Below are 18056 nucleotides of genomic sequence, written 5' to 3' on the forward strand. Positions count from 1 at the left end.
GCTCCCGGCTGCCATTGCCGCGAGATAAACCTCTGGAAATTGGATTTACATGACGCGGATTAGGATAACCGAATCTGATAGGCCGACTCCCCCCTGTCTGCCGCATCATTGGAAATGTATTCCGGGTTCTCCAAGCTGTACCGTCGTGTAAAATACGAAAACGAGAAGGCGCATACATCGCCCATGAACTTTTCGGCGCTTTATTATCTCGCGTCTCTGCTCAAAGCTAAAAGAGAATGCTGAGTACTCAATATCGCGCTTCAAAAAAAAAAAAAAAAAAAACAAAAAAATTGATGCGGACCGTCTAGATTCTTTTTTAAATTCCTCTTTTCCGAATCCCGTATAACTGAGAATGCATTCGAACGTTATCGAATAGCGGACGTTTCCTTTTAAGAATATTACATTTTTTGGTATAAAGATTTTTATATAGAAACACGGTGCTTTATTATTAGATACATTCGCCTAAAGCAGGTACAAAGGGAACTTGCTTTATTGCCCACAAACTCGGTAACGCGGTAACTTTTATAGGTCCGACGCTCGCCGAGCTGTTACATGCGCGGCGTCGCCGCGGTATATTCCTTGACAATCAACTTTACGCGATATGATATATCCGCCGTTACAATTCCAGCGGGATACGGCGCGCACCAGAATTCCTCGACGAATTACTCGAGTCCGCTAAGTCTGTCGTAGACCGCGTAAACCGAAATGGGGAGGTAAGGGGGAGAGAGAGAGGGGCAGGGAGAGGGGTGGAAAGGCATCTGCGGGCGGCGGGCGTGCTTGCAACAATAACGCGGAGTCCACCGTCCACTTAAGAACCTCCGCCAGGAATTATTCAACATTAATCGAAACTTACGGAATTCCAGATTATCCATCGCGTCGTCGCCGTCGTCGTTGCCGGATATTTGGAATTTCAAATGGACCGTGACTTACGAATATTCAACAGGCACTTCGCGCGCTCGACACAAAGCGTTTGCATACGATACCCCCCTTCCCCCTTCCACCCATCCCCCCGTTTAGACAATCACGCCGCGCTTTTCCGACACCGGTATTTACCCTACGGAATCCGATTTCATGCACGTTGAAAATCTTTACGCGATCGCTCTGTTCCTTAAGAAGAAAAACGGATTGGCACGCGGCTTCTCTTCCTTTTCCCTATTCACGAACGGATCCGCGACTTGCGCGCGTCGACGCGAAAAATGATGTTTTTACACGGACTTTTGTAAAAAGGAAAAAAGAAAAAAAGGAAAGTTAAAAAGCACGAAACGAAGGGGAAAAAAAAAATAACGGATTGTAAAGTCAAGCACGCCGAACAAGCAGAAGTATATTGTATGGATGCAATCTCGATACGCTTCCCCTAACAAAAAAAAAAGAAAAGAAAAAAAAAAATCGAAATAAAAAAAAAAGTCTACGCGACCACGGATAATACCTCGGATAATAGTTGATTTATGATCAGATCATATACTCCATCGAACTTTAGGGACACATTAAACTTTTATAACGTTCTCAAAAGTATAACGGCCTTTCGTGATACTTCCGACCGCGCGAAAACGATCCGCACTCTACTTTGTCGGTAAATCTTCTTCGAGCGGTGAGGTTTTCGAGTCGGCTCTATCCATCAACGTCGCGCGGTGCACACGGCATCCATTTTACCTAATATCCACTAGCGTAATCCGTTTTATTTCATATCAGCTAGAGGTACCCGCTTAACCGTAGCAGAAATCATTTCTATCCTTTTTTTTTTTTTTTTTTTTTTTTACCCGCCGCGGCGTGAGACTACCCGCGACTCGCAGTTAATCACAGAAATTCAAGCGATCAATACCGAAATCGATTTCGGGACGCGCAATTTTACGGCGCGATCTCCATCGACCCCAATTTCGCCCGGGGAAGCAGCAAGTAAGGGCCCGGCATTCCGTGACGACGAAATTCCTTTCCTGTCAGGTCGTCGTCCGTGAATTTACGGCCACGAAAAGTAGTCAGCCCTGAAAAATGCTATCCGCGGTCAAAAATTTACGGGCATGCGATGCGGTTGTTCGGGAGGTGAAAAAGTAGCCCGGAGAGGCGGAATAGGAATTTTGCCGTTGCGAAATATGTACTGTGTTTCCCCTTTTCATGCCGACGAGACACTCATGCGCGTAATACGTATGATAAATTTCACTCGAGCCGGCTTATTCGCCGTGTAATCCTGCGCCGTTACCGTTCCCGGCTTAGGGTTATTTATTAATAAACAATTCCCTTGATTAACTACAGCGACCTGCATTACTTTTACGTAATTATTCATGCCTGCTTTCGCCGTACACGAAATTCGCGGCCCGGAAGCGTGATGTTCTTAGTGCTTACATATGTATACGTTTTCGGATTACAGGTGTTTTCGCAAATTGACATACTCTTCAGTATTGGCGGAAAGTACTACACCGGGGAGCCTATTACTTATACGTACATGGAAGACAAGATCTTCGAAACCTCGCGGAATATCACGATCAAGCTTCATCACCGAGTTGGAAAGTTTGTTAAGCTGAGACTTTATTTCTCGGATCGATGGATTATGGTCAGCGAAGTAACCTTCGATTCTGGTGAGTTAATTAATTGTATCTCGCAAAATATTTTACTTATTTATTTAATGCTTTCTCGTAAAAAATATGAATGTGTGTTATTTCTTCCCAAATTAATGAAACGTATCTAAAATGATTATTATAATTGTAAATTAAAATTTTATTATTTATAGAGAATCTAACATAAGTCTAAAAATATTTAAATTTTCTCTTTAAAAAAAAAAAAAAGAATTATAATAATTCTCTCTCTCTTTAAATAAAAAATCTTTTTAAACAGGCAATAACTTTCCATTTTAAGAAAGAAACAAGAACATATAATAAAGTCGTCAAAATGTAAAAAAGTATGCCATTTTACAAGAACGTGCGTTATCTTTGAGCGCGAAATCAGCGAAAACGCGCTAAGTTCTCTTTTTCTTTTTTTTCCCACCCTTAAGAAATTTATGAAATTTTATTCAACAGTCCACTCACGCGCGCGTACGTTCGATACAAACGTACGCTTTAAATTCAATGTTTCCAAATCTCCATAATCGTGATTCGGGCAACTAGGGCAATAGAAATTTATTCGTTCGATGTTTCACGGTCGAGAGTAAAAGGAAGAAACGGCCAAGTTAAAAAGAGAAGCCGCGATCCGTCATTTAATTTCACTGAATCCATCATCTCTCGTCCATCCGCCTCCCCCCGTGACAGCTCCCGGAGCAGGACGTGTCGGTCAAAATTCCGGAATACATTAAAACCCTCGAACGAGGATATATATTTCCACGGTGATCGGCGCGGCATAACGGACGAAAACAATAGCCAGAGGAAGGGGGGGAAAAGGGGGGGAGAAAAAAAAGAGCCGCGGGACATCGGAATCGTGGCGGAACTAGGGACGAAAACTTCTGCTCGTGACGCGAAATCGTTTTGCGATACAGGCCTTCATCGTAGTAGCTCGAAAGTACGCGGGGAAGGGTACGGAGAAATGTATTTCTTTTTTGCGATTTCGCCATTTCGTTCCAATTCGGCACAGCCAAACCACCGTGACCGTCATACCGCGCTATCCCACTTTCGTTTCTCTCTTTCTCTCTTCGTCTTTGCTCCCTCGGCTACCGATCGCCGCCTGTCAATCATCGAAAAAATAAATCTCGAAGTTGATTTAAACCGATACGTGCGGTAATTGACAATGGCTTATCGTATATCTGCCAGGCAGCGATTTCAAAACGGACGGTGTTCGGGGTAGAGAGCACGCGAACGAAAAGAACGAGGCGTGCAGCAAATAATCTATATATAAAATATATATATATATATATCGTATATCGTGTCTTCTTACGCGGCATCTCTCCGGTTTTGACATCGCGCGTACAAAAAAAAAAATCGACCGTGATTGAATTTGGCGTTCACTTGATAGAAATCGACTTCCCTCCTTTTTCGCGATCGGCTTCCTGAAGGAAGAAACGCCGCGCGGCGTGAACGTTAGACAGAGGTACGGCGCTTTATCAGCAGAGATATAAATCTCGGGATATGTTTCCATATCGAGTGTGCGCGATTCTGAGAGCGACTTTTGCCTCGTCCCATCGTTCTCGCATTCCGTCTGATTTAACACGGATTCGATAGGAATCGCATCTTACGAGGGGTTCATTCGCATTTTACAGTACGACGGTACTGCCGAATAAAAAGGATTTATAATCAAGATGAAATAGAGAAAATTCAGGGAGCCGTAATCACTGACATTATATACAAATCGCGAGCTGGGTGAATCGTATGTTGGAGCTACGTCGTAATTGTCTATTTTGCATTTTCGAAATGTCAATATTACAAAGTGACAAGAGAGGACCATCGCGCGCGCAGCGATGCATACGTAATCGCGCATTATCGCAAATGGCGTCAAATAAAATTAAGAACGACACTTCTAGGACAGACTGAATAATAAATCTACAACAGTGATATTACGAGAATGTTAAAGCGAGACAATCAGGTCATGGATATTAATATACTTTTGAAATTATTATCGATATTATCATACACGAAATGTAACGCTCGATATCGACTTGCGTATAAATTTTTTTCTATTTCTTTTTTCAAATTGTAAATATGATAAATGCACGATAGAAAAATTGTCAAAGCGTTATTCACCGAAAATCCGATTTATATATACATATATATAACAAAAAAAAATAAAGAAGAAAAAAAAGCTTATCATAATTCTGCGAGCGATGTTCGCGTATTATGATACGTAGCAAACGTGCAACGGAAACGCGACACAAAGCAGAGATCGCGATCATCCCTCATCCTTTAAAGTCACCCTTCAATTTCCCCTGACAAAAGAGGAGCTTCTGCACGGAAACGCAGGGGAAGCTTTTTCGCGTAGGTGAGCAAGTCATCGTACGGCAATGACGGTACGAAACTTTCGATGAATCCGATATTATCGTTTGTGGCAAAGGATAATTTTACCAGCTTTTATGTCGTCTAAAACTTCCATTCCGAAAGAGGCCAACTAATGACACGAGGCCTCGCTTTTTCCGCTCCGACACAATAATTCTTTGTTAATTGTACGGCGTGATAACCTAAACAACTTAACAACGCGAGTTTTATCTAAACCGCGTTAGGCATTCTACCGTCTTTTCTGCACTTTAATTTTGTTGAAAAAAAAAGAAAGAAAAAGAGAGAGAGAGAGAGAAAAAAAAGATGAATAATGTAGCTGCGGCGCGCAGGAAATTCAGCTTGATACAAACATCGTAAGATGGTTCTCTTTAATTCCACAAACTCTTCGAAAATAAAAGCTTACGTTAATCAGGAGAACCGTATTCGCGTTATACTACGTATTTATTATACACATAATTAATAAGTCTAAAGCGGTCGCGTGCGCTAACCGCATTTTTCAAGCGGAAGTAAAATTAACTCGTGGAAAATGACTAAAATTCAGAATTTCTGAGGAAACCGTAATCTTCGCATTGTAATGAGAAATTACGCGACGAACTAATGGGAGATAAGAACATCCCTGCTCTTATTCAAGGTATTTACGTACAAAGGGTCGTTTGTCGAGAGGACTTAGCGACGCAGCGACGAGATCATAAAGCGGGCACGAAACTCTTTGCCCGCTTCCTTCTGCCTCCGCGCGCCCTTTTTCCACGTCAAAGGATATATATATGCAAAAATGCATGCCAGACGGCGGCTTTCGCAGGCACATAAAATACATTGCGAATCGCAATAAGAACAACGAGGTTAACGTGCAAAAAAAAAAAAAAAAAAAGAAAAATCCCACCATTTAACTGTTCTTCCCTGGCACGCGGTCATTACGGTAATTTAATTGTCGATCGATTCTGGAGACGTGCGTGGTTAACCTACCTACTGCGCACCGTATTGTTTGCTGGCAAACGCAAATCGCTTTATAATTAAGAAGAAACTTTCCGAGACTACCGCCATTCACTCGGGGAGGAAATAAATAACGCCGAGCCCGCCGCGGTAACGAACGGACGGATCGATATTAATTCGGTTAAATCTTACAATCGCGAAATCGTCGTCGACTTCGCGCGGGTACAATGAATCTCTCGCGTATCTATACGCCGCATTATAAACAAGGAAATTTAATAGGAGTCTGCCATTGTCGTCTCTTTTGCGCGACATTTAATAGCGGGGCAGGTAAACGCGATACTCTCGAGTTGTCGCTGTAATTGAAAACCGAATTACCGATAATGATCGCGATCGAGAAAAATTCTTCGGACATAAGTAGCTGCTCGGAGCATATCCGACGGTAACAATCTCGGAGGGAGGGGGAGAAAAAAAAAAAAGGCATTTCACGGAAGAAATTACGTACGCTTCCGGCGAGATGTACTCATATTATAGATAACTATGAGCTATTACTCGATAATGAAGCAACTAGGCAGCTTCCACAAGAGAGAATCCTGCTCCCGTTCAAGATATTCGCGTGCAGAGGGTTGTTTGTCAAACGGATTTGCCAACAAGATCACATAAACCAAGCGAGGGAATCTGAAACTCTTTACCCCTGGTATATTCATAATGTCCCCTGCGCCTTACGCGTTACAATATGCCATCGAAATATGCGTCTTTCAAAGCGGGCCGATGTATAGACGAATGACGTTAATGTCGTGAAAAGAATATTGTACAAAATCCATTAAATTGACGTAAAAGTTGAAAAGCTCTTTATCAAGAAATTAAAAAAAAAAGAAAAAAAAAAGAAAGAAAAATAGAAACCTCGTATAAGTTACTAACAACGTACTCACGACTACCGAAGATATTTTTACAAACGTGAACTTTAACGTGTAATATTATCTTAACATTATCGCAGCGTTAATAGACATTAATATTTAGGTAAACTCAGTAATTCGCAAGATATTCGAATTTCTTTTCCCTTTCGTGATTTTTACATCGCGGTGCAATCTCTACCTTTTTTAAAACTAAATTTTAAAGGCTTTGCGGAATCGATGTATCTTAAGTTTGGGGACGGCTTAATGTCGATTTCGTTCATTCGATCCATCGTAATCACGCCTCGTTCAATCTTCGTTTCAACAGTTTCGCCGCGGTATACTTCGATGGTACGACAATCGAGGACCACCCACGGAGCTTGCCCCCCTCCCCCCTCTCCGTTTCGGTGGATAATTTGCGAGTCTCGTGCGCGCAGCGTGAAATCGTGTACGCGTCGAATCGCCCCGTTTATTTATGAAAAAGGTCGTGGCTGAAAAGGGCTGCGGGACAAGCAGGACCGGCGGGCGGGCGCAACAACAAGACGAAGAAAAATGATACAGGCTAACGACACATCCCACGAGTATGACCGTCCCGTGACGGATGTTTGCAAATTACGACTCGTGTTCGCGAGGGAGGAAATCATATTCCTGGGTGGGATTCCGAGTTGCCTTGTGGAGATTTTCGCAAGGTCGCGAGTCGGGAGAGAAGGGTTCCGGTAGCATGTCATTATGATATTTCAAACGAATGCCCGCAGCACGACTACGAAATGGCATTACAAAGATGTAGATATACCGTTCGTAATGACATAGGTATACGGTTCCCCGTACGAGAACGACAGGGGCCTTCCCGCGATTACTCTGGTTTCGCAATTTCTTTCGCATTAAAAAGTGCGACGTTATCGTCAACGCACAACTTTCGTCGCGTAAGTAGCGAAATGTAAATTAATAATTCTCGCGCGCGCCCTAAAGCGAGGCTTACTTTCAAAATTGTCAAAGAAGACAAATTGCATTACGCCACGAATTATATTAAACTGTGATTTTTCCTCCCCCTCGATTAAACTATAATTTACGAGAAGAGAAATTTGTTTATGCCTTGAGCATTTGATGAGTGACTTCCTTTTTATTTTATTTTATTTTATTTTTTTTTTAATTTTTTTATGAAGGAGTCAACGAGGACTTTCAAATCGGATCCGCGATCCTCGAGACTTATAGATATTCGCGCGGCTGTCGCGCCCGACACAAAAGGAACTCGTTAAAAGTTTATCGACCATCGTTCGTATATTTTCTCGCAATTTACCGGCGAGTGATATATATATCGTCCGATTCCGCTCTGAGAAAGATAGATAATGGATGCATCTCCGGATGCAGTCGGAGGAGAGAAGATAATGGATGCACCTCCCGCGGCCTCTTCCTCTTCGCGTAGGTCCTGCAAGGATTTCCAACCCCATCGCTCGCCCCTTCTCCCTTTCCGATGTCGACAGACATAATTGGACAAAGAAATACGAGGAGACTGGCCATGGATTTTCTCGTGGAACTAAAGTCACCGTCCCTTTTTTTTTTCTTTTTTTTTCTTTTTTCTCCCACCCTTTCTCGCCACGTCGGTTTTCCGCTTCTTCTATCCCGATTATTCAGGCCGTTGTAAAAATGATTCACCGCCGGCGATCGCTCATACCGGAGGTTTCTCAAATATTCTAAATATCGTGTCCCCGCGGTGCTCGATATATCATGAGTTCTTACGTCCCGCGATTCGTTGTACTTCGAGCGTTATCGAAGGAACTCCCTCGGCTAGCTAACTTAAAGCGCTCTCTTCCAAGCAGTCGATTATTAATTGACAAAGGCAGGAGCGATGCGAAAAATGTACTTAAACTTGGCTCGTTAATATTATCCTTATGGAGAAACGGCGGTCTGCGTAAAGGGCTGACGGCGCTTCTGGCGAAGTTAATTTATCCTTATCGGACGGGGGGAGATTATTACCGCGTAATTATTCGGCCTTCTTGTGCGGCTTTGTAGACCGAAGTATCGCGGCAACCGATAACGACTACCCGTGGAGCTAACCCGTGCTCGTGCTTATTTTTAAATAGAAGAATCATTGAGAACCGTCTGGCGTATCGATCGCACTGTTTATCGGAAAACAACATCAAAGTTATTTTGAATCCTTTAACTCGCAGCGTCTAATTTCATCCATTACCGCCCTCATTTCGTTTTATTCTCCCTGAATTGCATTAGTGACGCTCGTCTAATTTTTGAGCGCAAATACCCCTTCTCTAGCTTCGCGAATATTATCCTCTTATTATTCGCTGTGTTATGCGCGCGGAAAAAGTGCGGAGGACGCTGTTAATAATGCCACGAGTTCACGGATCAACACCGGACGGCACACGGTGAATTTCGAAAACGCTGACCTACTGACGTGTCATCTGCGCGCGTCATCGTACGCGCCCACAGCGATCGTCCAAAAAACAATGCTTTCACCGTCGCGGTTATCCGACGCCGGAGGAATAAAATATAAAGCGAATTCGAGGGGACGAAAAAACGGCACCAATTGTCGGTGACATCTGACACGATCGGAACTGGCGGTGATCTCGTTGGACTATAGGGCTTATCCCGCGTCGATGAGATCTCCGCTACGATTAAGGTTCCCGGATCAGGAGCAAGGGGACACCGAGCGGAGGCCAAGCTTTCGCGTTATTTCGAAACGGTAAATCGGCGGGGTTGGAAAAGGAAAAAGAGAAAAAAAGAAAGAGGAAAAAAAAAAAAGCAGCGGCTGCGATGCCGGCGGCGTAGCGGGGCTCACGAGGCGCGAGATCAAGGCGCGCATTAGTTGCATTTGACGTTGAAGCGTCAGCTGCCTTCGCGTCGCGTCGCGTACATTTGCACGTGTACCGCGTCGTCGACGTCGTCGACGTCCACATCTTGTCATCGTCGAATCCACGCTCGACTAAGCTGCCTGCAAGGCAAAAGAGACGCGAGCGCCGACAACGACAAAGTCGCTCGACGAGTTCTCTTTCCTACCCTTGTTCGATTTTCTATTCTCGGTGCCGCGCTGTTTCTTTTTCTTGTTAAAAGAAATGCGAAAAGAGAGGAAAATACATTTCATTGCGTATTTTCTGACGCGGATTTATGCAAAAGTTTCGCGTAATTCACTGACTCGTCCCTGTCGCGATCAGCTAACAAAAGCTTCTGATCCAATCGTAAATTTAGCTAGATACAATCACCGAGCAATGTAAATGCGTCTCTCTTTCTTTCTCTTTCCATGCATATATATTTTGTTTTGACGATGGTATAATCGCGGGATGACACGATGCTATAATTAAACGGATAGTCGATATCGTGCGGCTTTCACAGTGTGCTTTGAAAAATATTTATTCGAGGTAAAACAGCTTATCGGGTGGATAGGTTCGATGTAAATTTCGTGTTTTTTTTCGTTTTTTCGATTTCAATCAAACGTAATGGCAAACTAATCGCAAAGATCTCTTCTCGATATCGGAAAATTTGCAAAACTACACCGTAATTTTTCCCTCTTTTTCATAATAGATTCAAGTGCTCATTTACAATTTTAATTTAACTAGAGCGAACCACGCGCACGCTTCGCGTGCGATATTTTTTGGATGGTCCCAATTCGTGTGTTATTATAATTGAGTAATCGATTACGAAGTACAAAGAACAATTATGAGACTTACCAGTCTACATGAAGTTCAGCGGAGTTGTTGAATTCAGCCGGTGTCTGAAACATAAAGAGAAAAATATTGTAGACATGTATATTCGTTAAAAAAATTAATTAAAAAAAAATTAAAGCTTTATTTAATAAATATTTTATTAAAAAAAATTTATATTTACCTATAAGTTGCTCCGCCGATGCAGGATGCCCCCCGGGCCTGCTCCTCCTCTCAGATGGGGACGTGACGAGCCATCCTTCCGCGCACAGGAAACTCGCGAACGCGACCGAGTGAAGTTACAATCCCGAAAATTACTTATCAAATTTTTCGACACTCCCGTATTAAAAGTAATCGTAAAAAAAACGCCCGGTAACTATCGGCAGCCTCGAACGACCGACGAACTGGCTGCAGTTCGTATAATTTCGAATCGGCGTGCGGCACTGAGCGATGCGACGCAGCGGAGTTTCTCTTGACCTGAAACAGAAAATAAAACAATTATTTAGTAGATATAAAATTTAATTAAATAAAAAAATTAAAAAACGTTATTAAAAATCCAAAGAAAAAATTGATACATACCCATGGGTTGCTCCGCCGGGGCAGGATACCCTTCCTGGGCCTCCTCCTCCTCTCAGGATGTCCGCGGGATGTCGGCCTGGTCGTCCTTCAATGCTGGAGTATCGTCTGAAACAGAAAAGTATCATTCCGTTCTATTCGATGTACAGTTCAATGTCTTATTGAGCGCGTGTTGTTTATCGTACCGCGCCCGTGTTTTGGTTGCGGGTGACCGGATGCAAGTTCCAAGGCTAGCACGCTAGCGCGCACCGTCTCCCCCTGCTCCCCGCGCTCCCCGCGCCCACAGCCGTCGACTCCCGAACCTACGCAATACGTCTGATGAGAAACGAGCCGGCTGACTGCCGCTGGCGAGCCACCCGTCCCCTCACCCCGTGCTCCTTCGAGCCACTACGCCGGGGCTTTAAACGGAACGGAATGAGAATCTCGACCGCGACGAAAAAGACGGCGAGGCGCCTACCCGATCGGATTCGCTACGCACATTCGATCGCTAGCATTGCACTTCGATGCTCACGTATCGTCGCCCGACCACAAATACGCAAAGTACAATAATTACGGCGGAATAAAGAACGAGATTCACCTTTATTTCCTCCGTCGAATGTCGATGAATGGACAGCGGCGGTGTCCTGTGCGAGACACTACGGTTCACAGGGCTCCAGGGTGAGGCGAGACACAAGTACACGACGATAAGGACACACGCGGGTGCCTCGATATCCGTCGTCACGAAAACCGATGATCTACACGTGGCCGGGGTATCGCCTCAAGTACGCAGCGTGTCGCGTAGACCGTTCTCGATCAGGCGATCGATAGCGCGCTGTGATTGGTCGGCGCGCTAGGGTCCCTTATCACCCCCCCACCCACCCCTCTCCCCCCATCAACGGTAGCGAGTACAAAATGGCTAAATGATTTTCACTCGGGTATAACTTGACTTGATATGATATTTCGCAAATACTACTGCTAATAAATTATCTATCGTGTTTAAAAAATCTCTTCGGTCATAAAATAATACGGAAATATTCTCCCACGTAACAAATTCCTCGAGATAAGCTCTGTTCGTATAAAATGCGCATACGGAATCGCAGAGACGGTCGCATTTACCATTTTCAATTCGCTTGCGACTCGTCAAACATTTTAAAAAGTAATTTTCCTAATTTCACCGTCGTCGATATTAATAACAATCGCGCAGCCATCAGCTTAACGAGAACGCGCGGTAATATTTCAACACCTGACGTCCGCCGCGGCCTTCCTATTTTAATTCAAATCCGCGCGATCGCCTGCCGGCGCGAAGAATGTTTAATATCAGATTTCACGCGGGATCGCCTCGAAGACGAGCTTCTCGCCGAGGGTCGGTCCCGCCGTCATGAATGATGCCTGGCCAGCCATATCAAACGCGACGACGGCTTTGTTTCCGTCCAGCGTAAATCCCGCCGGGAATTTCGCGACGGAATACCGCACGCGCGAAGATTCCGAGGTTACGAGAGTGAGAGAGGGACCGGCAAGCCCGAGCTTCTCCGGCGTGGTTTTCTCCTTTCGGACCGTTCCCATCATCTCCGGCTGGTCTCCCTTTGCGCTTCTGCGCGCGTTACGCTTGCCTTCGGCCGTCCCGGATCACGCCGACTCGCAAAAGCGCGCGCCGGGATTGCGTCCGCAGAAATTTATATTCCTGAGCCGGATATTCCAGGACGACTCTCGCGGAAAATCCAAGGACGGGCGAGTTACGCTTCCTTCTTAGGAGACGTCTCCTTCTCTCCCTCCCGTTTTTCTTTCCCTCCCGCGAAAATAAATATGCGTACGCCGCGTGCGTTGCGTTTTTCTTAAATTAGAATCCCGTCGCGACGCGAAGCGCACGTTCCGACGTTCCCGCAGGAAGCCTTTGCGGTTTCTTGAAAATATGTTTAATCTAATAAGGGTAATATCCGACCAACAACGACGAGCACGAAACGATGGCGCCGCGCACGAAAAATAAATATGAAATTCCTAACGAATTAAAAACTCTAGCACTTTATATTTAAACGCAAAAATAATTTTACGTTGCAATTAATGGCTAAATTGTTATTCTTTAAATTCGAATCGAAATTAATAAAATGGTATCTTCGTGAATATTTTATAAATGTTAAAAAGAAAAAAAAATATTTAACGTCGGAAATTGAGAAAAGCTAATTAAAAGCTTTTTGTCAAACTTTTATCAAGTTGAAATCGATTCCACATTAAACGAACCGTCAATAAAGTTTATATCGATAGTTACAAGCTTATTAGTCGATTGAATAAACATCACCGGCGGCGGAATTTAATTTCTGTTAATATACAACGTGTATATCTATGTGAAATTATTTGTTAAATGAATTGCTAGGTGTTGGCAATTAAAAAGATGCCAATCGCCGTTGTTCATAAAGTATTAAATTATTTGATAACGTAAATAATGCACGCGCGGGCCGTCGAAAGAATTGCTGAAACTACCGCGGTTTATAATACGCTTTATTTAACTTAATACGCGAAACGTCGGCACAAAAATCGTATATACACCGATATAAAATTTACGCGTTCAAATATAACGTGTTTAATTAATCAGTCCGAATTAATCGTCCCTTGTGTATAATCTGCGCAATTTGCGAGGAGCGCACTGTGCGAAAATTCTAGGAAACAGTCGGGTTAGAAGGATAATCCTACCCAATCTTGCAGAAATTGCATCAAAACGAAGTTATTTTACCGCGCGCAAAACGACGAAATGAAGTTTTCGTAGCGCGCTTTCGTGCAAAAAAAAAAAAAAGAAAAAAAAAGAAAAAAAAAGAAAAAATTTGTGCAAGAACCTGCCGTGGAAATTTCACATGCGAATGCTACACAAAAAGGCTTCAACGGTAAACTAGGAGACTACGCCGTGAATCCGTGCGCGTTACTCTTGTACGCGTAATTCTTTTTCGTTTCTTCCGGCGTGTGTGTGTTATTTCTTGTTCGGTCGGCCGGGCGATGGAAACGCAACGACAGAAACGCCGTGACACCGTATTCCTTGACGCGGCGCCACGTCGGCCGTGACGAAAATGGAATTTAAAAATCGTCGCCCGTATCGATAGGTAATAATTCAGAATAGTAATAATTCAGATTTCAGAAAAAAGTAATAATTCATCGCGCGCCATTTGGATAGAAACGCGCTAGAAAGGGGATTATCTTCGCGTTCGACGTCCAAGTGTTAATCTTGCAAAATGAAAAATCGAGACGGACAGAGCACAAATCACGGAACGCACTTGCATATACGATCGCGTGCCATTTATTCGCTTTTCGCATGGAAGAAGGGAAAAAAAAAATTAAAAAAAAAAAAAAGAAAAGGAAAGGGAAAAAAATTTGTCTAACATACTTCTCTCTCTCCCTATACCCATAATTACGGCAAGATGAAACGTAATCGCGCCACTGGACGAGACAACGAGAGTACCGCGTGTCGTATCGTTTTTCGCTAAAGCGCATTATTAAACACCATGAGAGTGACGCGTATAATTACGCTTTGAAAGAACAAACAGCGGGGGTTTAATTACGCAATTTTTGCGCACAAAACAGCCCATCGACAAAAGCGTAATATAATATGTTTACACGTTGAAAGCTCCGCCGGTCTCTTTCATGCGATATCGCGATGATAATAAATGGGGAACGTTATCTCTCGCGTTTACGAGAGAAGTAAACCAAACGACCCAGCCTGGTAACGAACCTTCGTGTATCCTCGCAAGCAACATCCTTAGCGAAGTCGTATGTCAAAGCGCATATAGGTTAATTATACGCTCCACATACGTTCTTCGTACACTTTCACGCACCTATATCTATCTCGCGCGCATATGTTTTGTAATCCTTCGTTCTCAAAGGTGGATCTTTGCGCCGCCTTATGCACGATTAGCTTAATCCCCGCGCGTTTATTAGACGTGCCCTTCTGTGAAGGGAAGCTCCTTAACGCCTCGCGCCAACGTACATAAAGTTCAAGTCAACGGTGCCGCATCCACTCGCGTGAAGTAGCTAAAAAATAAATTTTTCTAATAATACCTCTCAAAGGGCCGCGGCATGGGTTTTAATAATAACGACAAAACATAATATACGTAATGTAACATTATAATATCGTAGTAACGTTAGAGATAACAGCACTGAATGTAACGGCAGTTATCAATTGCAATCGCATTGGCATAATAATTACGGATGATACCACAAAGCATTACAGTATATCAAATTTCACTGGAAATTATACTGCGCTGATATGTGTATTATTTAGCGCGTTTAGAAAATCATGCGTTGTGAAATCAAGAATTCAAATGTAATATTGCACGAGGATTGTACTCATATTTCACGGATATTAATTATATCCATGACTCATTAAATTTTTTTAATTATGTTTGATCGTACATAGAGATACGTTTCCACGGTTGTTGCTTTGAGATATTTTTAGAAATGTACGCTTCATCGATAAAGGGATAAGTTATTTTAAGAATCTCGGAATAGAGAGTGATCTTTATTTTTCTCCTACTCTGATCTAGGTATAGCGCATGGAAACTTCACGCCCGAGGAAGCCCCGACTACGGAATCGCCCATCCAGAGTGACGTCTTCGTTGAAAAGAACGGCGCTACCGAGGGCGAGCTTCCGGTTTCGACGGCGAAACACGATGACCCTACGTACATGGCGATCGTGATCGGCGTGCTGACCGCCGTAATACTTTCACTCGCCGTGGCGATATTTCTGATTGTTTCGCGACACAAGCAACGCAAGTGCTTCGCCAGCCCTATGACCGGTAAAGCCCCTTCGCATTTAGGATCCACCTGCGCCACCGTCGAGAAAGGCGCCGCTCTGATGGCGTACACCTTGGAGGACGACGAAAGGTACAATCGATTGCTTATTAAAAAAAAAAAAAAAATATATATATATATATAAAAATAACCCCATAAAAAGGAAACAAAATTGCTAAAAGTAACACGATCCTAGACAACGTAAGAAATATCCGGAATATAACGTCTTCGATGCATTTTCTTTTTCTTTTTCCTCCCCTCCTCTTTCTCTTTAGAAATATATTAATAGAATTTTCTTGTTTAAATCACGCATTGTGGAAAAAATAGAATCAAGCAAAAATAAAATTAATTCGCACAATTTTCAAGAAATGTACAATATTTAAATTAAAACGTGAAATGACTTGGAATAGTTTCGCGATATAATTCGAACGGCGTTTATTATTTTTAACCGAGGAAGGGGGGGAGATCTTTTATTTGTTGCGTGAACGTCTAGACAGCCGGATATTGGACTAATATTCGGTTTTGCATCGCGAGGCGTGTTTAACGATAATACACGGCCGCAGTACGAGAGAGTAGCCGCACTCTCCTCATTTCTTCCAAGTTCGTATCCACCCAGGGCACACGCTCAGATGACGGAAGCGGCCTTCCAATAAACTTTCCATCCACCGTGCTCGTTAGCGGACGTCCAATAACGTCCAATAACGGACATCCTCGGGCAATATATCGAGTTTGTGCGGCACGAATGTCTCCAAAGGAGATCCTCCGGTCGCCTCGTAACTCCGTAGCCATCCCGCGCCAGTTTCGGCATCGATTCCTCCCCTTCCGTGCCCCTCCCCCCGTCCGCTTTGTGCAATCCGATATTGCAGTTGCGAGCTTCGTACCGAAAGAGAGACCGTGTAACGTGCAACTTCAAGTAGGCGTGCGAATGTTGCGCCCGGTCCTTTGACGGACCGCGTGCTCCGCACACATAATACCTAAAATTCTCGAGCGGAAAATGTACTGCCCTTGAAAACCGAAGATCCGTGCAATCCGCAAAGTCAGAGTCGTACCCCCGAAATATTCCGCATACGTAATCCTTCAAATGCGACAGGGTGGATCGTACGTAATATCCGTTCTAATTGATATTACGATTTCAATAACGATGCTCATACGTTACGTATATATAATTCGACCGAATTCGACGGAACGATACTTATTTCAATTTATCCGAATAAATAATAAATTATACAAAATATATAAAAATTACGTATATATAATTCGATCGAATTCGACGGAACGATACTTACATCAATTTATTCAAATATATAATAAATTATACGAAATATATAAAAATTACGTGCTTCGGAAAGAAATGTATTGCGTCGTGAAAAGAAATATGTAGCTTATTTCATCGCGACTATCACGGGAGCGAGAGATGCGTCTGAAAAATAATCGACCACCCGATGATAAATGGTACGGTCTCAATTAATCGATTGGCCCTTCCACCTTTTCCCTCCTACAGATACGCGGGGGGTTCTCTGCCGACTCTGCCGCGCGATCTCGGGAACCGTCTCCTAGACATCGTGAAGTTGGACGACTACCAAGAGCCGTATCAGGCGCTAAAGTACGCGCCGTACTACAGCTACAGCACCGTCGTTATGGAGATGAAAGACATGATGCTGAACAACAAGGGCACCAACATCAATCACTCAGGTATGTGGGCGCTCGAACGCATCTACACCTACATCCATTCGCGACTGCTCCCCCAAGACACACACGTACGCGCTCGTAGCACACGCACGCACTAGGTGCGTGCACACATTCGAACGTCGTGGCTCCTGTGCCGACGGTGGTGCACCTACATACGTCCCGGCAACAAAGCATTTCGCCCTGACCACAATCAATACGCCGTCCCCTTCTGCGCTCGCTCCTCCTTTGCTATATCATCCGCAGTGGTGTACGCGAACGGTGCAGTTGACACGTCGTACGATTATGCGGTACCGGAACTCGGCACGGTACCTCTGCTCAATCAGGACGCTGGGGCTGGCCGCGGGGCGACCGTCTCCACCGCCACCAGCGATCAGGACAGCTTCTTCTCCTCCAAGAGCTCGCGGGCCACGAAAACCGAGGACAAGAAGGTAACGAGCACGCATCTCTCCTAACTCTTCGCAAGTATAAACTTCGGTTTAATTAGCACGCGGTGTATTAGAAGGTGATCGTGGGCGTCGATAAACGGTAAACAATTTATATTAATTTCGAACCGTAGAGAAAGACGGTGGCGTTAAATTTTAACGAACGACCCACCGACCGACCTTAAAACGTGCCCTTCCCGCAAATAAAGACCGAAGAAAAATGCGCGGCGTTGTTGGCGGTAT

At 43.9% G+C, this 18056-nt stretch overlaps 1 protein-coding gene and 1 long non-coding RNA gene across 3 annotated transcripts in view; one reads left to right on the plus strand and one right to left on the minus strand.

Annotated features, from left to right (window-relative positions):
- Positions 1–18056, plus strand: part of LOC139111463 (discoidin domain-containing receptor 2) — a 137924-nt gene that overhangs the window by 98294 nt on the left and 21574 nt on the right. The window contains exons 7-10 of the mRNA XM_070671760.1: positions 2363–2570; positions 15456–15795; positions 17204–17394; positions 17635–17819. Of these exons, the coding sequence (XP_070527861.1) occupies positions 2363–2570; positions 15456–15795; positions 17204–17394; positions 17635–17819 (924 nt within the window). The remainder of the gene's footprint in view (positions 1–2362; positions 2571–15455; positions 15796–17203; positions 17395–17634; positions 17820–18056) is intronic.
- The window catches only part of LOC139111480 (uncharacterized), a 34305-nt gene continuing 25945 nt past the window's right edge, over positions 9697–18056 (minus strand). Inside the window, exons 3-5 of one of the 2 annotated variants that reach the window (XR_011547212.1) lie at positions 10957–11061; positions 10562–10854; positions 9697–10448 (exon numbers count right to left, since the gene is read on the minus strand). This is a non-coding gene — a long non-coding RNA (uncharacterized lncRNA). Of the gene's footprint in view, positions 10855–10956; positions 11062–18056 lie in introns of both variants that reach the window. The other variant, XR_011547211.1, reaches the window with a different exon arrangement.

Source organism: Cardiocondyla obscurior, linkage group LG24 (genome assembly GCF_019399895.1).
Source record: "Cardiocondyla obscurior isolate alpha-2009 linkage group LG24, Cobs3.1, whole genome shotgun sequence".
Taxonomy (NCBI): domain Eukaryota; kingdom Metazoa; phylum Arthropoda; class Insecta; order Hymenoptera; family Formicidae; genus Cardiocondyla; species Cardiocondyla obscurior.